Here is a 19,398-nt window from a genome sequence, read left to right as displayed (position 1 = left end):
CATTAGGCCGGGTGCAGTGGCTCACACCTGTAATCCAGCACTCAGGGAGGCCAAGGCAGGTGGATTACTTGAGGTCAGGAGTTCAAGACCAGCCTAGCCAACATGGTGAAACCTGTCTCTACTAAAAATACAAAAATTGGCCAGGCATGATAGGACATACCTGTAATCCTAGCTACTCAGGAGGTTGAGGCAGGAGAATTACCTGAACCTGGGAGGCACAGGTTGCAGTGATCTGACATTGCACCATTGCACTCCAGCCTGGGCAACAAGAGAGAAACACCATCTCAAAAAAAAAAAAAAAAAAGAAAAGAAAAGAAAGAAACATTAAAAAATTAATTGTCTGGGTGCAACGGCTCACACCTGTAATCCCAGCACTTTGGAAGGCTGAGGCGGGTGGATCACAAGGTCAGGAGTTTGAGCCCAGTTTGAGGCCAATATGGTGAAACCCATCTCTACTAAAATACAAAAATTAGCCAAGCATGGTAGCATGTGCCTGTCAACTCAGCTACTTGGAAGGCTGAGGCAGGAGACTCACTTGAACCCGGGAGGCAGAGATTGCAGTGAGCCGAGATTGGGCCATTGTACTCCAGGGTGGGCAACAAGAATGAAACTCCATTTCAAAATAAATACATAAAATAAATAATAAAAAGGTGTTTCTTCTGTTGTATTGGCCCTGGATGAAGTGCTCAATGGCTGCCTATGGCTAGTGGCTTGTGTATTGGGTGGCATAAGTCAGAACGTTCCCATTATCATAGAAATTTCTGTTGGATGTTCCCATTATAGAGAGTTCTGTGGGACTGCCTAGACTACAGGACCGGGACTTGGAGTGTGATGTAGTGAGGCCCAGATCACTGGTGGGGTTGGGTCAGTTCTCCTGGACAAGGACATTGAGACCCGGTGATGCCAGACGGGTGTGCAGAGGTCATCCAACCAGCCTATGTCTGTCTCTTGTCTCTGAATGGGCTTGCTCACTCTTGAGCAAGTTACCTCATGTCTCTAAGGCTTTTTCATCCTTTTCCATATAATGGATGCAAGAATAGTACCAGCCTCAGCTAGGCACGGTGGCTCACACCTGTAATCCCATATCACGTGGTCAGGAGTTCGAGACCATGGCCAACATAGTGAAACCCCTTCTCTACTAAAAATACAAAAAATTAGCTGGGCATGGTGGCAGGTGCCTATAATCCCAGCTACTCTGGAGGCTGAGGCAGGAGAATCACTTGAACCTGGGAGGCGGAGATTGCAGTGAGCTGAGATCGTACCACTGCACTCCAGCCCAGGTAACGGTGTGAGATGACTCCTCAAAAAAAAAGAATAGTACCAGCCTTTTGGGAGTCGGGTATGGTGGCTGATGCTTGTAATCCCAGCATTTTGGGAATCTGAGGCAGGTGGATCACTTAAGGCCAGGAGTTTGGGAGTGGCCTGGGCAACACAACGATTCCCCATCTCTACAAAAATAAATCAGCCAGGTGCAGTGGCACATACCTGTAGTTCCAGCTACTCAGGGAGGCTGAGGCAGGAGGATAACTTGAGCCCAAGAGTGGGAGGCTGCAGTGAGCTATGATTGTGCCACTGTTCTCCGGCCTGGGTGACAGAGTGAGACCCTATCTGTTTAAAAAAAAATTAGTGCCAGCCTCATGGAGTGGGTTATGCTAAAGAGAAAGCACTTAACACACTTCTGCTATGTGTTAAGTAGACACTGAAAATGTCAAGTGTTACTATGATTGGTTTTTGCTGTGGTCATGATCATTTTTGTTACTTCTAATAAGATGTTCTTCTTCCATCACTTGGGTTCCTTCTGTCCCTTTGGTTGTGCTCTCTACATTTTGCCAAGTGAAAATTACAAAAAGCCCCTTGTCATCTCTAAAAATGTCCTGCACCTTTTTTTTTTTTCCTACTTATGAAACCAAGACACATTCACTATGTAACAGTAGGAAAATCCAGAGAGCACAGTGAACACAAAACAGAAAAGTCAGTCCTCACCCAGCGGTGCGGTACGCTCTTCATCTGTTTCTCTGAGCAGGGTCTATGTTCACATATTTAAAAGCCTGTTGGGTGCACGCTTTAGTGACCTGCTCTTTTTATAAATTTGGAAATGCTCAGCATTAACTGGTATAATATATCTCAGGTAGCCCCGAAGATACCCCTTTTAAGGGGTATAGAATTTGCCATGGGGATAGGCCATTTTTCCACTGTTCTTACAGATATTTCAGAGGGGGTTAGAGTGGCTTTTTTAAAGAGCCAAACGGTAAAGGTGAGCAACTCATATGTATGTTGTTGCTGTTTTTTGAGATGGGCGCTTACTCTGTCATTCAGCCTCCTCAGTAGCTATGGACCACAGGCGTGCAGCACTACACCTGGCTAAATTTTTTTTTATTGAGATGGAGTCCAGCGCTGTCATCCAGGCTGGAGTGCAATGGTACAATCGCGGCTCGCTGCAGCCTCTGCCTCCTTGGTTCCAGCGATTCTCCTGCCTCAGCCTCCTGGGTAGCTGGGATTATGGGTGCCTGCCACCACACCTGACTAATTTTTGTATTTTTAGTAGAAATGAGGTTTCCACCACATTGGCCAGGCTGGTCTCAAATTCCTGTCCTCAGGTAATCCGCCTGCCTCAGCCTCCCAAAGTGATGGGATTACAGGTGTGAGCCACTATGCCTGGCCCTAGCTAATTCATATTTATTTATTTATTTATTTATTTTTTGAGATGGAGTCTTGCTCTGTCACCCAGGCTGGAGTGGAATGGTGCAGTCTCAGCACCCTGCAACTTCCACCTCCCAGGTTCAAGTGATTCTCCTGCCTCAGCCTCCAGAGTAGCTGGGATTACAGGCACCCACCACCATGCCCAGCTAATTTTTGTATTTTTAGTAGAGATGGGCTTTCACCATGTTGGCTAGGCTGGTCTTGAACTCCTGACCTTGTGATCTGCCCACCTCGACCTCCCACAGTGCTAGGATTACAGGCATGAACCACTGCACCCAGCCAATTTAAAAAAAAATATTTAGTAGAGACTGGGGTCTTACTATATTGCCCAGGCTGGTGTCAAACTCCTGGTCTCAAGTCATCTCCTGCCTTGAGTTTTCAAGGCACTGGGATTACAGTTGTGAGCCACTGTGCCTGCCATAACAATTAAATAGGTCCTTCAACCCAAGTGCTGTCCCTTGACACATTTTATTTAACACGATATCCTCTGGGTTAAAAATGTTTGCCCCTTGTAGGGAAGGAAGCTGAGGTGCAGTGTTGGAAAGTAATTTCTTAAGTAGGGAACGTCTCTTGTCTGTGGTACTGTTAGGAGAAATGCCAGATATAGGTGATGAGGAGGAAGGCAGCACATTACACTGCCATGTGTGTATCTATGCGACAACCTTGCATGTTCTTCACATGTACCCCAAAACCTAAAATGCAATTTTAAAAAAAAAGGGAAAGGAAATAAGGAAATATGGACCTGGGGCTGTTGGTATATTGGAATTTTCTTTTCTTCTTCGTCTGTTTTTTTTTTTTTTTTTTAGACGGAGTTTTGCTCTTGTTGCCCAGGCTGGAGTGCAATGGAGTGATCTCGGCTCACTGCAATCTCCACCTCCCGGGCTCAAGTGAATCTCCTGCTTCAGCCTCCCAAGTAGCTGGGATTACAGGGATGTGCTGCCATGCCTGGCTAAGTTTTGTATTTTTAGTAGACATGTTTCACCATGTTGGCCAGCCGGGTCTCGAACCCCTGACCTCAGGTGATCCACCTGCCTCAGTCTCCCACAGTTCTGAGATTACAGTCATGAGCCACTGCACCCAGCCAGTATGTTGGACATTTCTAAAGAGGTAGGCAGGGAGCCAGAGGGAAAATTGGACTCCTTGGGGCACAAATCTTCCATCTAAGACATGTCACCTCCATCCAGGGAGTCTCAGGACAGACCTATGTATTCATCTCACCTGCTCTCCTCAAATAGAACTCAGGGGAAAAAAAGGGGGGGTGCAGGAAGGTCCCGAGACCCAGAATATCGTCTGACAGCAGATTAAAAATAAATTACTCAAAGCTTCAAATTCCTGCTATGCTTCTCTGAGCAGATTAGATTAAAATCCTTTCAGCCTTGTGATGATGGGCCTGCTCTTCTGTTGTTTCTTTCTGGTCAATTTAATTGCTTAATAGAAACCGTTGTCCATGATGGATAAAATAAAGAAGGAAAAGGTTGGGTGGGGGAGCACGGTAAGTTACTCTCCCAGCCCATAATAGTAGCATGCATGCCTCTTGTTAATAGGCAGATGGCGAGGCGATGCCAGGTCCGTGGGCTGGCCTCCATGGCTTTGCCCTCTGTGATGAAGGGAACTTTCTCCTCTGTTCTGCAAAGCTCGCCTGAAATGATGGGCCCTTGAGAAGGTTCTGGCAGACCTCTTGTCCTCCTGGATCTAGAAGGGTCTGTAGAAGCCAGAGGAGCTTGTCTCCTTATCTCAGAGATGCAGGTTCTGGGCTCAGCAATGTCCAGCACCCTATCTGAACTGCTGGAGATAGCTCGTGGTGTACCTGGCGGGGAGCATCACTTTCATGCCTGCTCCTAAGGGTCCCTTGGTCTTCTGAATGCTGTCTTTTGGCTGATTTCTGTCTGCAAATTAATTTTTTTCTTTCTTGCCTTTTTTTTTTTTTTGAGATGGGGTCTTGCTCTGTTGCCCAGGCTGGAGTGCAGTGGCATGATCTTGGCTCGCCGCAACTTCTGCCTCCTGGGACTCAGGGAATCCACCTGCCTCAGTCACCTGAGTAGCTGGGACTATAGGCATGTACCACCACACCCGGCTAATTTTTTGGGTTTTTGGTAGAGATGGGGTTGCACTGTATTGCCCAGGCTGATCGCAAACTCCTGAGCTCAAGCAATCCACCTGCTTCAGCCTCCCAAAATGTTGGGGTTACAGGCATGAGCCATGGGGCACAGCCTGGAAATTTTCGTGGGTCACTAAAGCAATCAGCTCTGTCCCTGGCATCTTGCTGGGGATGAGGAAAAGGGATTCAGGAGGAGTGAGCTCAGTAGGTGTGGATCTGCTGTGGGCTGGGGACTATCTCAGCTTCCTCCCAGCCTGCTTCATTCTTTACAACACCAGCAACAGTGAAGCTGATAATCCCAGCTTGCAGATCAGGTGACTGAGGCAGAGAGGTCACGCTTGCTTAGAAAGGGGCTGTGAGGGTGGTCATTTAGAAAGGGACCTGGGTTCAAACTCTGGTCTTATCTGACTGTCAAGTGTGCATTTTCTTTCCTCTCTTGCTTCTCTGTGGGAAACTGATTCAGAGGGCCAAGTCCCGTCCCAGCTGTCCAGTTGACTGGAGGAAGACAGGATGCATGAGAGTCAGATGCACATCTTTGACGTCAATTCCAAAGCGTGGGGTTCTTTTATTTTCTGAGGTGGAGTCGCACTCTGTTACCAAGCTGGAGTGTAGTGGCGCATTCTCAGCTCACTGCAGCTTCCACCTCCCGGGCTCAAGCAATTCTCCTGCCTCAGCCTCCCAAATAGCTGGGATTACAGGTGCATGCCACCACACCCGGCTAATTTTTTATATTTTTGGTAGAGACAGGTCTCACCATGTTGGCCAGGCTGATCTCAAATTCCTGACCTCAAGGGATCCACCTGCTTCAGTCTCTCAAAGTGCTGGGATTACGAGCCACTTCGCCCTGCCTAAAACTAGGTGCTAGGCTAATGATTACACCCTGCCAACCCAGAGTGAGTGATTTTCTTCTTTTTTAATTGAGTTAACTTAATATATCAAAAAAAGAAAGAAATCTGTTTCTGGCATTGCTTGAAAAAGCAGAGGAGCTGACACTCCAGGACACAGGGTGCGAGGTAACAGTCCCTGTGAGATAGCCTTTATGCTCTGCTTTTCCACAGGCCCCACCCCTCCCTGTCTCCTAGGCCCTGGCAGCCATTGATCATGGCACCTCTTTTGTTGACTCACACAGGGCCTGCTTCACTCATGCCTTACCTGATTGGTCCCGCGTGGTATAGACCGTGGGACCCTCCACCCTATACCAAACCTCTGGGGTTGGGAAAAGCATGATCCAGAACCACAGTGGGTGGACCCCCCTGCTTATTTGACCCCCAAACCCGAATCCCTAACCTGTGAGCCCCAAAGGCCATTTTTCCAGTTCTGATTCTGCTTCTGGAATGCCCAGGGGTTCAGGAGAAGCCCACCTTCCAAACTTGAGCAGGTGACAATGTTTCTTCCTTAGAGACCTAGCCCAGTGATCTTAGCCTTCTCCACCCAGGGACGCAGGGAGCAAGTGGACTGTGAGCAGAGGCTCCTGGGTGCCAGCCACTGCTCTGGTCCCTGGAGGGTAGAAAGCCACCATAGCTTGAAGCTGCACTTTGTTAAGCCCCAGGAAATAGCCCTTGTGATCTTTTTTTTTTTTTTTAATGGTGTCTTGCTCTGTTGCCGAAGCTGGAGTGCAGTGGTACAATCTTGGCTCACTGCAACCTCCATCTCCTGGGTTCAAGCAATTCTCCCGCCTCAGTCTCCCATGTAGCTGGGATTACAGGCGCCTGCCACCATGCCCAGCTAATTTTTGTATTTTTAGTAGTGAGGGAGTTTCACCATGTTGACCAGGCTGGTCTTGAACTCCTGACCTCAGGTGATCCACCTGCCTCAGCCTCCCAACATATTGGGAATACAGGCATGAGCCACAACGCCAGCCTTCTGATCTTTCAAGTCATTATTGCTTCAAAGAACCTCCTCCAATAATACAAGGATAATCTATGCAAAGACCACAGGAGAATATTTAAGAATAAGTGTATATCACAGAAAGCACACATGGAGGCAAACCTGACTTGCAGGGCCGTGTATGTGCACCCAAGGAAAAGTCGCTCCGTGTGTGTTTTGCAGTTTGCGGTTTTCCACTTACCCCCACCCTGTAGTTTTTCTGTTCTTAACAATCTTGTCAGACTTAAAATATATTTTTGAACAGTAAGACATGCAAATTGAAATAAAATGGTGTGTAAGGGTGTATAGAACTTCCCCTTCATTTCTACTCCTCAGCCTTCCAGTTTCCCTCCTTAGAGACACCGTGGTTGCCAGGTATATACGTAGCCTTCAGTGATGTTATTTATTCACCTATTTAAATTATTTTTCAAGATGGAGTCTCCCTCTGTCACTCAGGCTGGAGTGCAGTGGAGCCATCTCAGCTTTTTGCAACCTCCGCCTCCTGGGTTCAAGCAATTCTCCTGCCTCAGCCACCCAAGTAGCTAGAACTACAGGTGTGTGCCACCACGCCTTACTAATTTTTGTATTTTTAGTAGAGATAAGATTTCACTGGCTGGCCAGGCTGGTCTCGAACTCCTGACCTCAGTTGATCCACCCAGAGCCTCCCAAAGTGTGGGGATTACAGGTGTGAGCCACCACGCCCGGCCAGCCCTATGTGTCTGAAAGCCAGTGTTCCTTCCCTCCCTGTTCCTCATTTCTGCTGCAGGCCCTGGGAGCACCCCCTGCTCAGGGCTCTGTGGCTGACCATATAAAGCGTCAGGGAAAAGTTGGAGCTGCTTCCTAATACGGTCACAAGAGGGAAATCCTGGGCCTGCAGCTGGGTCGCTAAGGGCCCGTGACATGCCGGCTGGGACACTGGAGGCCGGGATGTTGAAACCTCTGAACTTAACCAGCTGGAGACAGGCTCTTGGGGCCAGAGAGGCAGAAGTGAAGCCAATTATGGTTGGGCTGGGTCGAGGTGAAGGAGAAGTGGCTGAATGATGTGGGAGGAAGAGCCAGATGCTGAAGCCCCGCAGCCCTGCACGAGATGTGCTGCTGCCTGTCCCCATCTTCCTCTCGCTCGATCATCATTCCCTGGTTTGCTTGGAAAGTTTTGCAGAACTCAGCAGAGATTCAGCTCTGCCTGGAAGCATGGATTAAGTGCTTCCTGCATGCATGGCACTGGGAGAGGTATCCCAAACACAACAGGATGGAAGTCATATTCCTCTTTCAGAAGCTGGTGATGGAGTTGGAAAGGCTGGATGGGCCTGCCTTCTTCGTAAGAATTCTTTTTTCTTTGAGACAGTCTCATTCTGCTGCCCAGGCTAGAGTGCAGTGGCATGATCTCGGCTTACTGAAACCTCTGCCTCCTGGGTTCAAGCAATTCTCCTGCCTCAGCCTCCTGAGTAGCTGGGATTACAGGTGGGCACCACCACACCTAGCTAATTTTTGTATTTTTAGTAGAGACGGGTTCACCATGTTGGCCAGGCTGGTCTCAAACTCAGACTCCTGACCTCAAGTGATCTGACCTCCCCTCGGTCTCCCAAAGTGCTGGGGTTACAGATGACTGAGTGTCTACCCTGTGTCTGGCACTGTGTGGGATGTAGGAGTTACAGTAGTGTGCAGGTCACAGTCCAGGAGGTGACATTTAGGCTGAGGTCTAGAGGAGAGGGAGACAGCTGTGGGAAGATCGGGGGGAAAGTGTTCAAGGTGGAGGGAACAGCATATTGAAGGCTCTAAGGTGGCAAGACTTCACTTCTCATGAAATGAAGGGAGCGTAGTAAGAGTCACTAAACAACATTAACTGAGCACGTACTACATATTAGTCGCCCTGCTAAATGCTTTGTGAGCATCATCTCACAGCACACCTAGGAAGGGCTTGTTGGTACGCTGCCCCGTTTTGTAGATGAGGATAACTGAGGCTCAGAGAGGTTAAGAAACTTGCCCCAGGTCACACAGCTAAGTAGTAGCAGAGTGGTCGGGCGCAGTGGCTCATACCTGTAATCCCAGCACTTTGAGAGGCTGAGGTGGGCGGATCACCTGAGGTCAGGAGTTCAAGACCAGCCTGGCCAACATGGAGAAACCCTGTCTCTACTACAAATAGAAAATTAGCTGGTCATGGTGGTGCATGCCTGTAATCCCCTGTAACCCCAGCTACTTGGGAGGCTGAGGCAGGAGAATCACTTGAACCCAGGAGGCCAAGATTGCAGTGAGCTGAGATGGCGCCATTGCACTCCAGCCTGGGAAAGAAGACTGAAACTCCATCTCAAACAAAACAAAATGAAGTAGCAGAGTGAAGGTTCAAATTCGAGTATCTGATACCCAGTTCTGAGCCCTTAGCCCTTGACTGCCTCCAGGTCAAGCAAGGGCTTGAGTGAAGACAGATTGGGCTGTAAATGATACCTATATTCAAAAGGGGTGTGGCAGTGGGTGTGGCCACAGAGGAGCTGGAGAGAGTCAAGACCTGAAGGAGGGTGGGGCTTGGTTGACCTTTATTCAGATGACCATGGACTGGGCACATGCTGTTTGGGAGGCTTGTCCTTGGGACGGAGAACACGGATGAACAGGACATAGTCCCTGTCCTGGCTCCATGTGGTCTGCTGAGCAGCTACTGCTATAGTGCAAGGCCCCAGGTCACAGAGATGAAGTCAGGCTGCACCTGCTCTCTGGAAACTATATCCTTAAGTTACTCCCTCTATATGCATTTAACAAGCATTTAGTTAGCACCTACTCCATACCAAGGTCAGTACTGGGACTGAAGAGGAGAAAGTGGGGGCTCCCTGGCCTCAGGATACTTGCAGCTGGTGTTTGCAGGATGGGTGGGAGGGTCCTGGGTGATAGAATGGGGAAGAGGGGTCCTTCCTGCCTTGATCTCCCAAAGTCCCAGGATTATAGGCATGAGCCACTGCACCCAGCCAGACCTTCCCACTCTCTGGCTCCAGCCCTTAACTAAAAGCCCCTTGAGGGCAGGGACCTTGCGTTTTTTTTTATGTTCTAATGTAGTCCCAGCACCTTGCATGGCATCTAGGACATACATAATGAATGAACAAATGAACGAACGAAGGAATGATCAGTAGTTTCTGTTTCTGTCAGATGGGCCTAGGCTGGTTAGCATAAAGAACTGTGCTCACACCTGACGGTGGGCCAGGCTGGGCTTGGTGCTGCCAGGGTCTTCCTTGGTTGCTTTGGTCAAGTGCCTTAACCCTCTGTTGCTTGGTTCACCCTGGTTGTCACTCAGAGATGGATCTCTGATTCTCCCTAGGTCACATGCTCGGAAGAGGATGTGCTTTATGGCCATCAGTCTTGGGCAGTACTGATGTTTATCGCTTGGGGGAAGCAGTTCCTGTGGGATGGCTGGGAGCCTGTCTCCTGAACTGTAACCTCAATCATGGGAAAATCTAGCATCCAGAAATGAAAAATCATGACGATAGCACCTCACCACGCACAGTGTGACGGGATTCACCTTGTGCCTTTGCTCCCTCATCCCAGGTCTGATTAGCTTCAGATGATCCTATGCACCCTGTAAGACAGGACTGCTACTTTTTTTTCCCTTGAGATGGAATCTTGCTCTGGCACCCAGGCTGGAGTGCAGTGGTGTGATCTCGGCTCATGGCAACCACTGCCTCCTGGGTTCAAGCGATTCTCCTGCCGTAGCCTCCTGAGTAGCTGGGATTATAGGCGGCCGCCACCATGCCCAGCTAATTTTTGTATTTTTAGTAGATAAAAGGTTTCACCACGTTGATCAGGCTGGTCTCAACCTCCTGACCTCATGATCCACCCTCCTCAGCCTCCCAAGTGCTGGGCATGAGCCACTGCGCCCAGCCAGGACTGCTACTTTTTAAATGGTAATGTGCAAGTAACATAAAATTTACCGTTTTAAACATTTTAAAGAAAACAGTGGCATTTGGTTCATTCACAATGTTGTACACCTATCGGTTTCAGGACAAGGTCTTGCTATGGCACCCAGGGGCTAGAGTGCAGTGGTGCGATCATAGCTCACTATAACCTTGAGCTCCTCGGCTCACTCAATCCTCCTGACTCAGCCTCCCAAGTAGCTGGGACTACAAGTGCTCACCACCATGGCCAGCTAATTTTTTAAATTTTTTGTAGAGGTGGGGTCTTGCAGTTTTTGTCTGGGCTGATCTCAAACTCTTAGCCTGAAGTGATCCTCCTGCCTCGGCCTCCCAAAGTGCTGGGATTACAGGCATGAGCCACTGCACTTGGCCCCAGAGCGTTTTTACAGCCCCAACAGGAAACCCCATACCCATCGGCAGTTATTCCTCATCCCCGCCTCTCCAGCCCCTGAGAACGTCTGTTTCCTGTCTCTGTGGCTTCGCCTACTCTAGATGCTTCACATAAATGAGATGACACGATGTGTAACCTTTCATGCCTGGCTTCTTCTACTTGGCATATTTTCAAGGTTCATCCACCTTGGAGAGCATGTGTCAGTGCTTCGATCCTTTTTAGGCACAGCTGTGTTTGTCTCAGTTTTACACATGAGGAAGGCATTTCATTAGCGGTCAGGAGCAGGTGCTCTGGGGGAAACAGTCACTGCAACCTCTGCCTCCCAGGTTCAAGCAGTTCTCCTGCCTCTGCCTCCCAAGTAGCTGGTGAGGTTGTCACCAGGTTACACAGCTGGAGGGGAGTAGTTCCCGACTTCTCTCCAGCAGTGTGACTTGGTGACAACCTCACCAAGCCTCATTTGGCCCTCCTGTCAAACGGGCAGTGGGGAAATCACTGTTACTGAGTAGTTGTGAAGATTCCATAAGGAGATGCCCCTGCCATGTTTTAGAGACCGATTCACTGGGGTTTCTTCTTAGATGTGAACAATGGGATGCACCAGAAAGAGATGAGAGGGTGGTAGAAGGAGAGAGAGGTTGGAGTGTTATTACCTCGTCTCTCTCCCTCCCGGAACGTGGTTTTGGCAGTCGTGTTTCCGTGTGGCTGCAGCTCGCTCTGGACAGTCCCTTTCTATGGCCGTGTGGCTTTTTATTTCTCCAATGTTCACTTAACATTTCCTCTCTGGCTGGGCGCAGTAATCCCAGCACTTTGGGAGGCTGAGACAGGTGCATTGCCTGAGCGATGTTCACCAGTTTGAGGCCAACCTGGTGAAACCCTCTCTCTACAAAAAAAAAAAAAACAAACCTGGGCAGGCGTGGTAGCTCACATCTGTAATCCCAGCACTTTAGGAGGCTGGGGCAGGCAGATCACCTGAGACCAGGAGTTTGACATCAGCCCGGCCAACATAGTGAAACCCCGTCTCTACTAAAAATACAAAAATTAGCCGGGTGTGGTGGCGGCGCCTTTAATCCCAGCTACTCAGGAAGCTGAGTCAGGAGAATAGCTTGAACCCAGGAGGCGGAGGTTGCAGTGAGTCGAGATGGCACCATTACACTCCAGCCTGGGGGACAAGAGCCGAGACTGTGTCTCAAAAAAAAAAAAAATTAGCTGAGCTTGGTGGTGTACACCTGTAGTACCAACTACTGGGGAGGCTGAGGAGAGAGGGTCATTTGAGTCCAGGAACTCTAGGTTGCAGTGAGCCAAGGTCACACCATTGCACACCAGCCTGGGCGACAGCAAGACCCTGTCTCAAAAAAAAAAAAAAAGTCAAGTAAACACCATTCTCTTCTCTTCTTGCTGTTAACTGCTCCCTTCACTGGTTGGGTGTCATTAATTCTGCATACATGTCTGTAAGCAGTCCCTTTATTTAATGTTCCTGGGTTACTATTTTAAGTGTGCTGTTCATTTTCTGTGCCACCTGTTAAATGATGAGCATTTAATAAGATTGTGAGCATTCTGTGTTGTGCTTAGTTTGGTGCCTGGCATACAGTAAGTGCTCAATGAATGCTGGCTGTTATTGAAGCCCTTGAGGTCCAGGGAGGTAGAGCCACAGCTTGGAGGAGTGGAGCTGAGATTTGGACCCAGAGCTCCTTAAGACTTCACAGTTCGGTCAGGTGCAATGGCTCATGCCTGTAATCCCAGCACTTTGGCAGACGGAAAGGGGAGGATTGTTTGAGCCCAGGAGTTCAAGATCAGCTTGGGCAACATAGTGAAATCTACATCTCTACAAAAAATACAAACATTAGCCAGGCGTGGTGGTGACCACCTGTAGTCCCAGCTACTTGGGAGTCTGAGGTAAGAGGATCACCGGAGTCCAGAAGGTCAAGGCTGCAGTGAGTCCTGTTCATACCACTGTACCCAGCCTAGGGGACAGACGGAGACCCCATCTCAAACAAAATCCCCCACAGCTGCAAAATATCACACAGGCAGCCTGGAAATCCACTCAGCTTTTCTCCTCTTCCCTTCCCCTGTACCTGGAATACCAGTGAGGCCCAGGGTTTCCTCCCAAGACTCCAAGCCTCAGTTTCCCCAACTCTAAAATGAGAACATTGAGTGCTTCTGTGTGATCTGTCTTCCCTGGGGGAGGTCTGGAAATAAGCTGGGTTCTCTGTCTGCAGACGTACTCTGGCCTCTTCTGCGTGGTGGTCAACCCCTATAAACACCTGCCAATCTACTCGGAGAAGATCGTCGACATGTACAAGGGCAAGAAGAGGCACGAGATGCCGCCTCACATCTACGCCATCGCAGACACGGCCTACCGGAGCATGCTTCAAGGTGAGTGGGCCCCGTGTGGGCACAGGGGCCCGGCGAGGGCGCCACAGGGCCAGAGCCAGAGAGCTCGTCCTTTCCTGCTTGTCTGCAGTTTTTGCCAGGAATGTGGAGTTTGGCAGGCAGTGCTCGGGACCAGGCGTGCTGTGGCTGAAAAAGGGAAAAAGCAAAAGGAACATCTGTGTTTGCAGCCTGGGAGGGTAAGGAAGAAGTGAGGGCTTGGGCAAATACAGGCATGGGCCCACTTCAGCTCTGGCTCTGGGGCTCGCTGCCCAAAGGCCCTACTGGGCCAGCTGTCTGCAAAGGATGGAAAGAGGGTGGAGAACAGCCCTGGGGCTGAGCCATCAGGGTCTGCGTTGGCACCCACCTGTCTCTCAATCCCTGTGGGACTGTGGCCAATTATCTTTTCCTCTTCAGCCTCGGTTTCCTCATCTGTCAAAAGGGGTAATGATAGTCTCTATCTTGTAGCTTCTTTTGAAGCTTGTTAGTGCTGGTTTTTTTCAAACTTAAGACTTGTGCCTGTTACCTTCATGTTTATGTGTTATTATTATTATTTTTGAGACAGGGTCTCGCTTTCCTGCCCAGGCTGGAGTGCAGAGGTGCAATTGTGATCTCCGCTCCCAGTAAACCTCTGCCTCCTGGGCTCAAGCAATTCTGCCTCAGCCTCCCAGGTAGCTGGGACTGTAGACATGTACCACCGTGCCAAACTAATTTCTGAAAGTTTTTTTTTTTTGCAGTGACAGGATCTTGCTATATTGGTTGGTCCCAAACTCCTGGCCTCAAGCAATCCTCCCACTTTGGCCTCCCAAAATATTGGGATTATAGGCATGAGCCACTGCACTCAGGCCTTCTCAGTTTGCAGCCCCTGGAATAGCCATCCACAAGTCAAACAGGCAGTTAATACAAGGACATGTACTAGGTCAGGCAGACTACAAAGAACCCGAAAACTCACACCCCCTCGAAAAGGGAGCCAACAGATGAGAACCCAGGGATCTGAGTTGGGAATTGAGAGGAGCCCATTTTTGAAAGTTCTTGAGGCAGGAATCCAGGTGTGCCCGAGAGATGCCACTCCACCACCCCCAAGGTAGAGGTGGGGTGTAAGTACCCGGAGTTACTGACAGAGTTAGCCAGACTCCACAGGTAGGGCCAGAACTGCCCCCGCACTAGGCAGGGGCTGCCATTACCTCCAAAGACCAGCAGGTGGAGCCTTGCAAGGAGAATCATGAAGACACAATCTCAGGTGGGAAATTGATGACTCCTGGGGTTAGGCATCTGTCTTTGTATTAAACGCAGACACATACACTCTCTTTGTGGTCTCCCTTGATGGGAGTGTATTTGCAAAGTGGTTCGTGTATGTCTTTGGGAAGCTGAGCCTCACAGAGCTCAGTGTTCCTATCATTTGGGGTACTTTGGGTTACAAGTAACATAAGCAATTAAAGTGGCTTAACCAATAGCAGTTTATTTTTATTTTATTTTTTCAAGATGGAGTCTTGCTCTGTCACCCAGGCTGGAGTGCAGTGGTGCAGTCTCTGCTCACTGCAACAACCACCTCTCGGGTTCAAGCAATTCTCCTGCCTCAGTCTCCTGAAAGCTGGGATTACAGGTGCACCACCACACCTGGCTAATTTTTGTATATTTAGTCGAGATAGGGTTTCACCATGTTGGCCAGCCTGGTCTTAAACTCCGGACTTCATGATCCACCCACCTCAGCCTCCCAAAATGCTGGGATTACAGGTGTGAGCCACCTCGCCCGGCCAACCAATAGGAGTTGATTACCTCTCATAACAGGAAGCCTAGGGACTGATTTCAGGTTGACTTCCTTGGGATTTTTCTCAGCTTCTTCCTCAAGGTCACAAAGTTCCGGATATCACATTCTCATGTGGTAATATCCAAAAGCAGGAAGGAAATGGAGGGTTAAATTCTTTTCCTGTGTCTCTCTCTTTTTTTTTTTTAATTAGGGAGGAACTTGGTGATATGCTAATCCCTGAAGCAGTCACTAGTAAAGGGGATTGGGATGTTTATGATTTATTTGAATCTTTCCTGTTTTGTATCGTTTCGTTTTATAGGTTTTGGATTTTTTTGGGTTTTTTGGTTTTTTTTCCCCCACTCTGTCGCCCAGGCTGGAGGTACAGTGGCATGATCTCAGCTCACTGTAACCTCTGCCTCCTGGGTTCAAGCGATTCTCCCACCTCAGCCTCCTAGGTAGCTGGGATTACAGGTGTATGCCATCACACCTGGCTCATTTTTTGTATTTTTAGTAGAGAGTGCATTTGGTCATGTTGGCCAGCCTGGTCTTGAACTCCTGACCTCAAGTGATCCACCTGCCTTGGCCTCCCAAAGTATTGGGATTACAGGTGTGAACCACCGCACCTGGCAATTCCTGGTTCTTTTCTGGAGCTGAGGGAGGTCCCACTAAGCACATTTTAATCTAAATAACAAAATGAAATAAAATTCTGTTAGTCAAGGAGAAGGAGGGGAGCAACAGATGGGTAAGCATTTCTACAGTGCTCTGAGAAAATATATTTGTAACTTTAAAAAGTCTTTAATATTGTGTGTTTATTCTAGAAAAACTTAAACACGTATTTAAGCAAAAGAGAACTTGATGGCACCTATAATTCTGTCATTTAAAACTCATTGCCATTAACATCTTGCTATATGACCTTTCATACACAATTAAGCTGAATGGCATGAAATGAAGGAAATCTTTGCTATCTGAAGATAATTGTTTCCAGAAAAAGATCCTTTAAAACAGGGACCAAAGTTTTACTGTAGATTAGTATGTGTGTGGAGGAGGGAAAGAGAGTGGGCAAAAGGTTTAACAGCTTGAAAAGTGACATTGCAGGCTGGGCACGGTGGCTCACGCATGTAATCCCAGCACTTTGGGAAGCCCAGATGGGTGGATTGCTTGAGGTTACGAGTTCGAGACCAGCCTGGGCAATATGGTGAAACCCTGTCTCTGCAAAAAATTCAAAAATAAGCTGGGCATGATAGCGCATGCCTGTAGTCATGCTTCTCAGGAAGCTGAGGTGGGAGGATCACTTGAACTGGAGGTTGCAGTGAGCGGAGATCATGCCACTGCACTCCAGCCTGGATGATAGAGCCAGACCTTGTCTCAAAAGAAAAAAAAAGAAAAGAAAAAAACAACATTGCAAATTATAAAAATAGGTTCATTTCATCTTACATGTAACAAGAATTTCTTAATACAAGTAGGTGCTAATTAGTAGATTCATTATAAAATGAATTAAGAGTGGGTGTGGTTTGGGGTGAGGGACAAAATCACGTGAGAGAGAAAATGACATTCTTCATGTCACGCTTGACTTCCGCAGCCCGAGCTAAGTCATGCTTACAGATTTATTTAATGGCTCACCAGTTTTCCTAAGGGCTTCTTTTACTTCTTTGGTGTTTAGTACAGATTCAGGGCGATTCACACCACAGTGGTCTTGGTGTTCATTTAGCTGTGAATCGCCCTGAATCTTTTTTTTTTTTTTTTTTTGACGGAGTTTCACTAGTGTTGCCCAGGTTGGAGTGCAATTGTGCGATCTTGGCTCACTGCAACCACTGCCTTCTGGGGTCAAGTGATTCTCCTGCCTCAGCCTCCCAAGTAGCTTGGATTACAGGCATGTGCCACCATGCTTGGCTAATTTTGTATTTTTAGTAGAGATGGGGTTTCAACATGTTGGTCAGGCTGGTCTTGAACTCCTGGCATCAGGTGATCCACCTGCCTCAGCCTCCCAAAGTGCTGGGATTACAGGCGTGAGCCACCTCACCAGGCCCCTGAATTTTTTTTTATGGCCTTTCTAAGGCCACTGACTTTGCCAATCACTGCACCTTAAAATATCACAGAGCTGCCACTTCGTTTTGTGTTCGTAGCATGATGGTAGATGTTGACGCCCAATAATTGGCAAGGTGAAGCCATTGAATCGTAGGTGGCAGAGAAGGAGGCTTCAGTGGAGTTTCATTGCTCATGTAGTCATTAAAGAACATTTTTGTGTCATGGGGACTTTTGCTTTCCTAGACCAGCAGTCTCCAACCTTTTTGGCACCAGGGACCAGTTTCATGGAAGACCATTTTTCCATGGACCACAGGGGAGAGAGAGTTTGGGGATGATTCAAGCATATTGCATTTATGGTGCACTTTATTTATATTATTACATTGTGATATATAATGAAATATTGATACAACTCACCATAATGTAGAATCAGTGGGAACTCTGAGCTTGTTTTCTGCAACTGGGGGTGATGGGAGACAGTGACAGATCATCAGGCATTAGATTCTCATAAGAAGCAGCGCAACCTAGATCCCTCACATGCATAGTTCATGACAGTGTTCGAGGTCCGTTAAGAATCTGATGCCACCTATGATCTGATAGGAGGCAGAGCTCAGATGGTAATTTAGTGATGGGGAGTGGCTGTAGTTACAGATGAAGACCACTACTCACCTCCTGCTGTGCAGTACCAGTAGGTGGTCCAGTGGTTTGGGAGGCCTGCCCTAGACCACCTCTTACCTGTGGGGCAATGTTGTAATCGACAAGGACACCCCGTGTTCATAAATTTCATTCCTCATAGACTCTAGGTTTTAACACAAAATGGCATAGTTAGCTCTCTAAAACTACTGAGAAATGTTCATTTGACACATAGTAAGCTCCAATAGGAAATGACAATCATGACTGAGCTTAGTGGCGTTTCTCCAATCCTAGCATTTTAGGAGGCCAAGGCAGGAGGATCACTTGAGGCCAGGAGACTGAGACCAGCCTGGGCAACATAGATCTTGTCTCTATAAAAAGATAATTAGCTGGCCACGGTGGTGTGAGTCTGTAGTCCTAGCTACCCTGAAGGCTGAGGCAGGTGGATCACTTGAGCTCAGGACTTCGAGAATGCAGTGTGCTATGATCATGCTGTGGTACTCCAGCCTTGGCAACAGAGTAAGACCCCGTCTCAACAACAACAACAAAAAAAAAAAAAAGAAAGAAAGGAAAGAAAAGATGACAAACGTGAGCACACCCATCCATAAGATAAACTCTTTAGTTAATTTAAATGTTAAGCAATAGCTGCTATGCAGTCATCTATTTTGGCATGAGTAAAATAGATGGAGTTTCTGGCAAATCATTGATTATGGACTCTAAAAATAAAAAGAATCTCAAAAAACATGGAGAAAAATTTAAGCTTGGGAAGAATTCTGTTCATCTGCTTGTTTCCCCAAGTCCCAAGGAGGAAACTGGTTTTTGTGAAGGAACATGTAGGCCCAGTGTGTTGACTCCATCGATAAATGGTGCTATCTGATGCTGTTAAGTCACTAGGCGAGGATACACCTTGAGCTTACCATCAAGCTGGAGAGGGAAAGCTAGCACACGTGGCTTCTTCCTTGAGTTCTTCACGAAACGAGATGGGATGTGAAAAGGGGGGATTGAAGAGGGATGGGTAACATGTGCACTGAATATAGGTTGACGCATTTCAATTATGTCACATGGACAGTAAGTTCCCGAGGACCCATAAACTCCATCCTTCTCTGCATGTTCCGCCTTGTGTCTCCAGCACATTTTCTGGTGCCTGGCATGTAGTAGCTACTCATTTTGTTAATATATGCTGAATTAATGAATGATCAGAGTTGTTTATAGAAAAGAACCTACCGGGGAAAGAATGGATGGGGTGGGTGATTTGGGAGAGGTGGGCTTTATACGCCTTGAAGAATAGTTTGCTAAGATGAGAGGAAGGCAACAGGGATGGTTTTCTAGCCAACAATAATAAAAGCATAAATGTGGAAGTGAGAATGGGTATGATGAGTGTGGGAGGAGCTAATTTAGAGGGTTTGACTAGTATACTGTGGCAGGGAGCTCAGAGCCAGAGCTGAGCCCTTGCTGCCTTACAGGAGTTGGGAATACGGGAGGGACTTTCTAAGAAATACTTTACAACATGGCACCCTCCCCAACGGAAGCCAAGCCCTTGAGGGTAGGGGGAGGAGAAGCCAATATTTAAAAGATGTATCTTATATCTGTGTATGTATAAATTATATCATTTATTTTTAAAATTTCCCCATTTTTTTGGATTTACTTGTTTGTTGTTTCCGTTCTGGTAGTTTTTGAGACTGAC

The 19,398-nt window shown here is 47.9% G+C and overlaps 1 protein-coding gene across 4 annotated transcripts in view; it reads left to right on the top strand.

The window, feature by feature from the left end:
* MYH11 (myosin heavy chain 11) overlaps positions 1-19,398 on the top strand; it is a 156,653-nt gene that overhangs the window by 21,626 nt on the left and 115,629 nt on the right. For all 4 annotated transcript variants that reach the window (XM_035266947.3, XM_035266950.3, XM_035266946.3 and 1 more), the window contains exon 3: positions 13,162-13,318. In XM_035266947.3, the coding sequence (XP_035122838.1) occupies positions 13,162-13,318 (157 nt within the window). The remainder of the gene's footprint in view (positions 1-13,161; positions 13,319-19,398) is intronic.

This window comes from Callithrix jacchus, chromosome 12 (assembly GCF_049354715.1).
Source record: "Callithrix jacchus isolate 240 chromosome 12, calJac240_pri, whole genome shotgun sequence".
NCBI classification, from domain to species: Eukaryota; Metazoa; Chordata; class Mammalia; order Primates; family Cebidae; genus Callithrix; species Callithrix jacchus.
The sequence above is the reverse complement of the archived record's forward strand: the minus strand, read 5'-3'. Positions and strand labels throughout refer to the sequence as shown.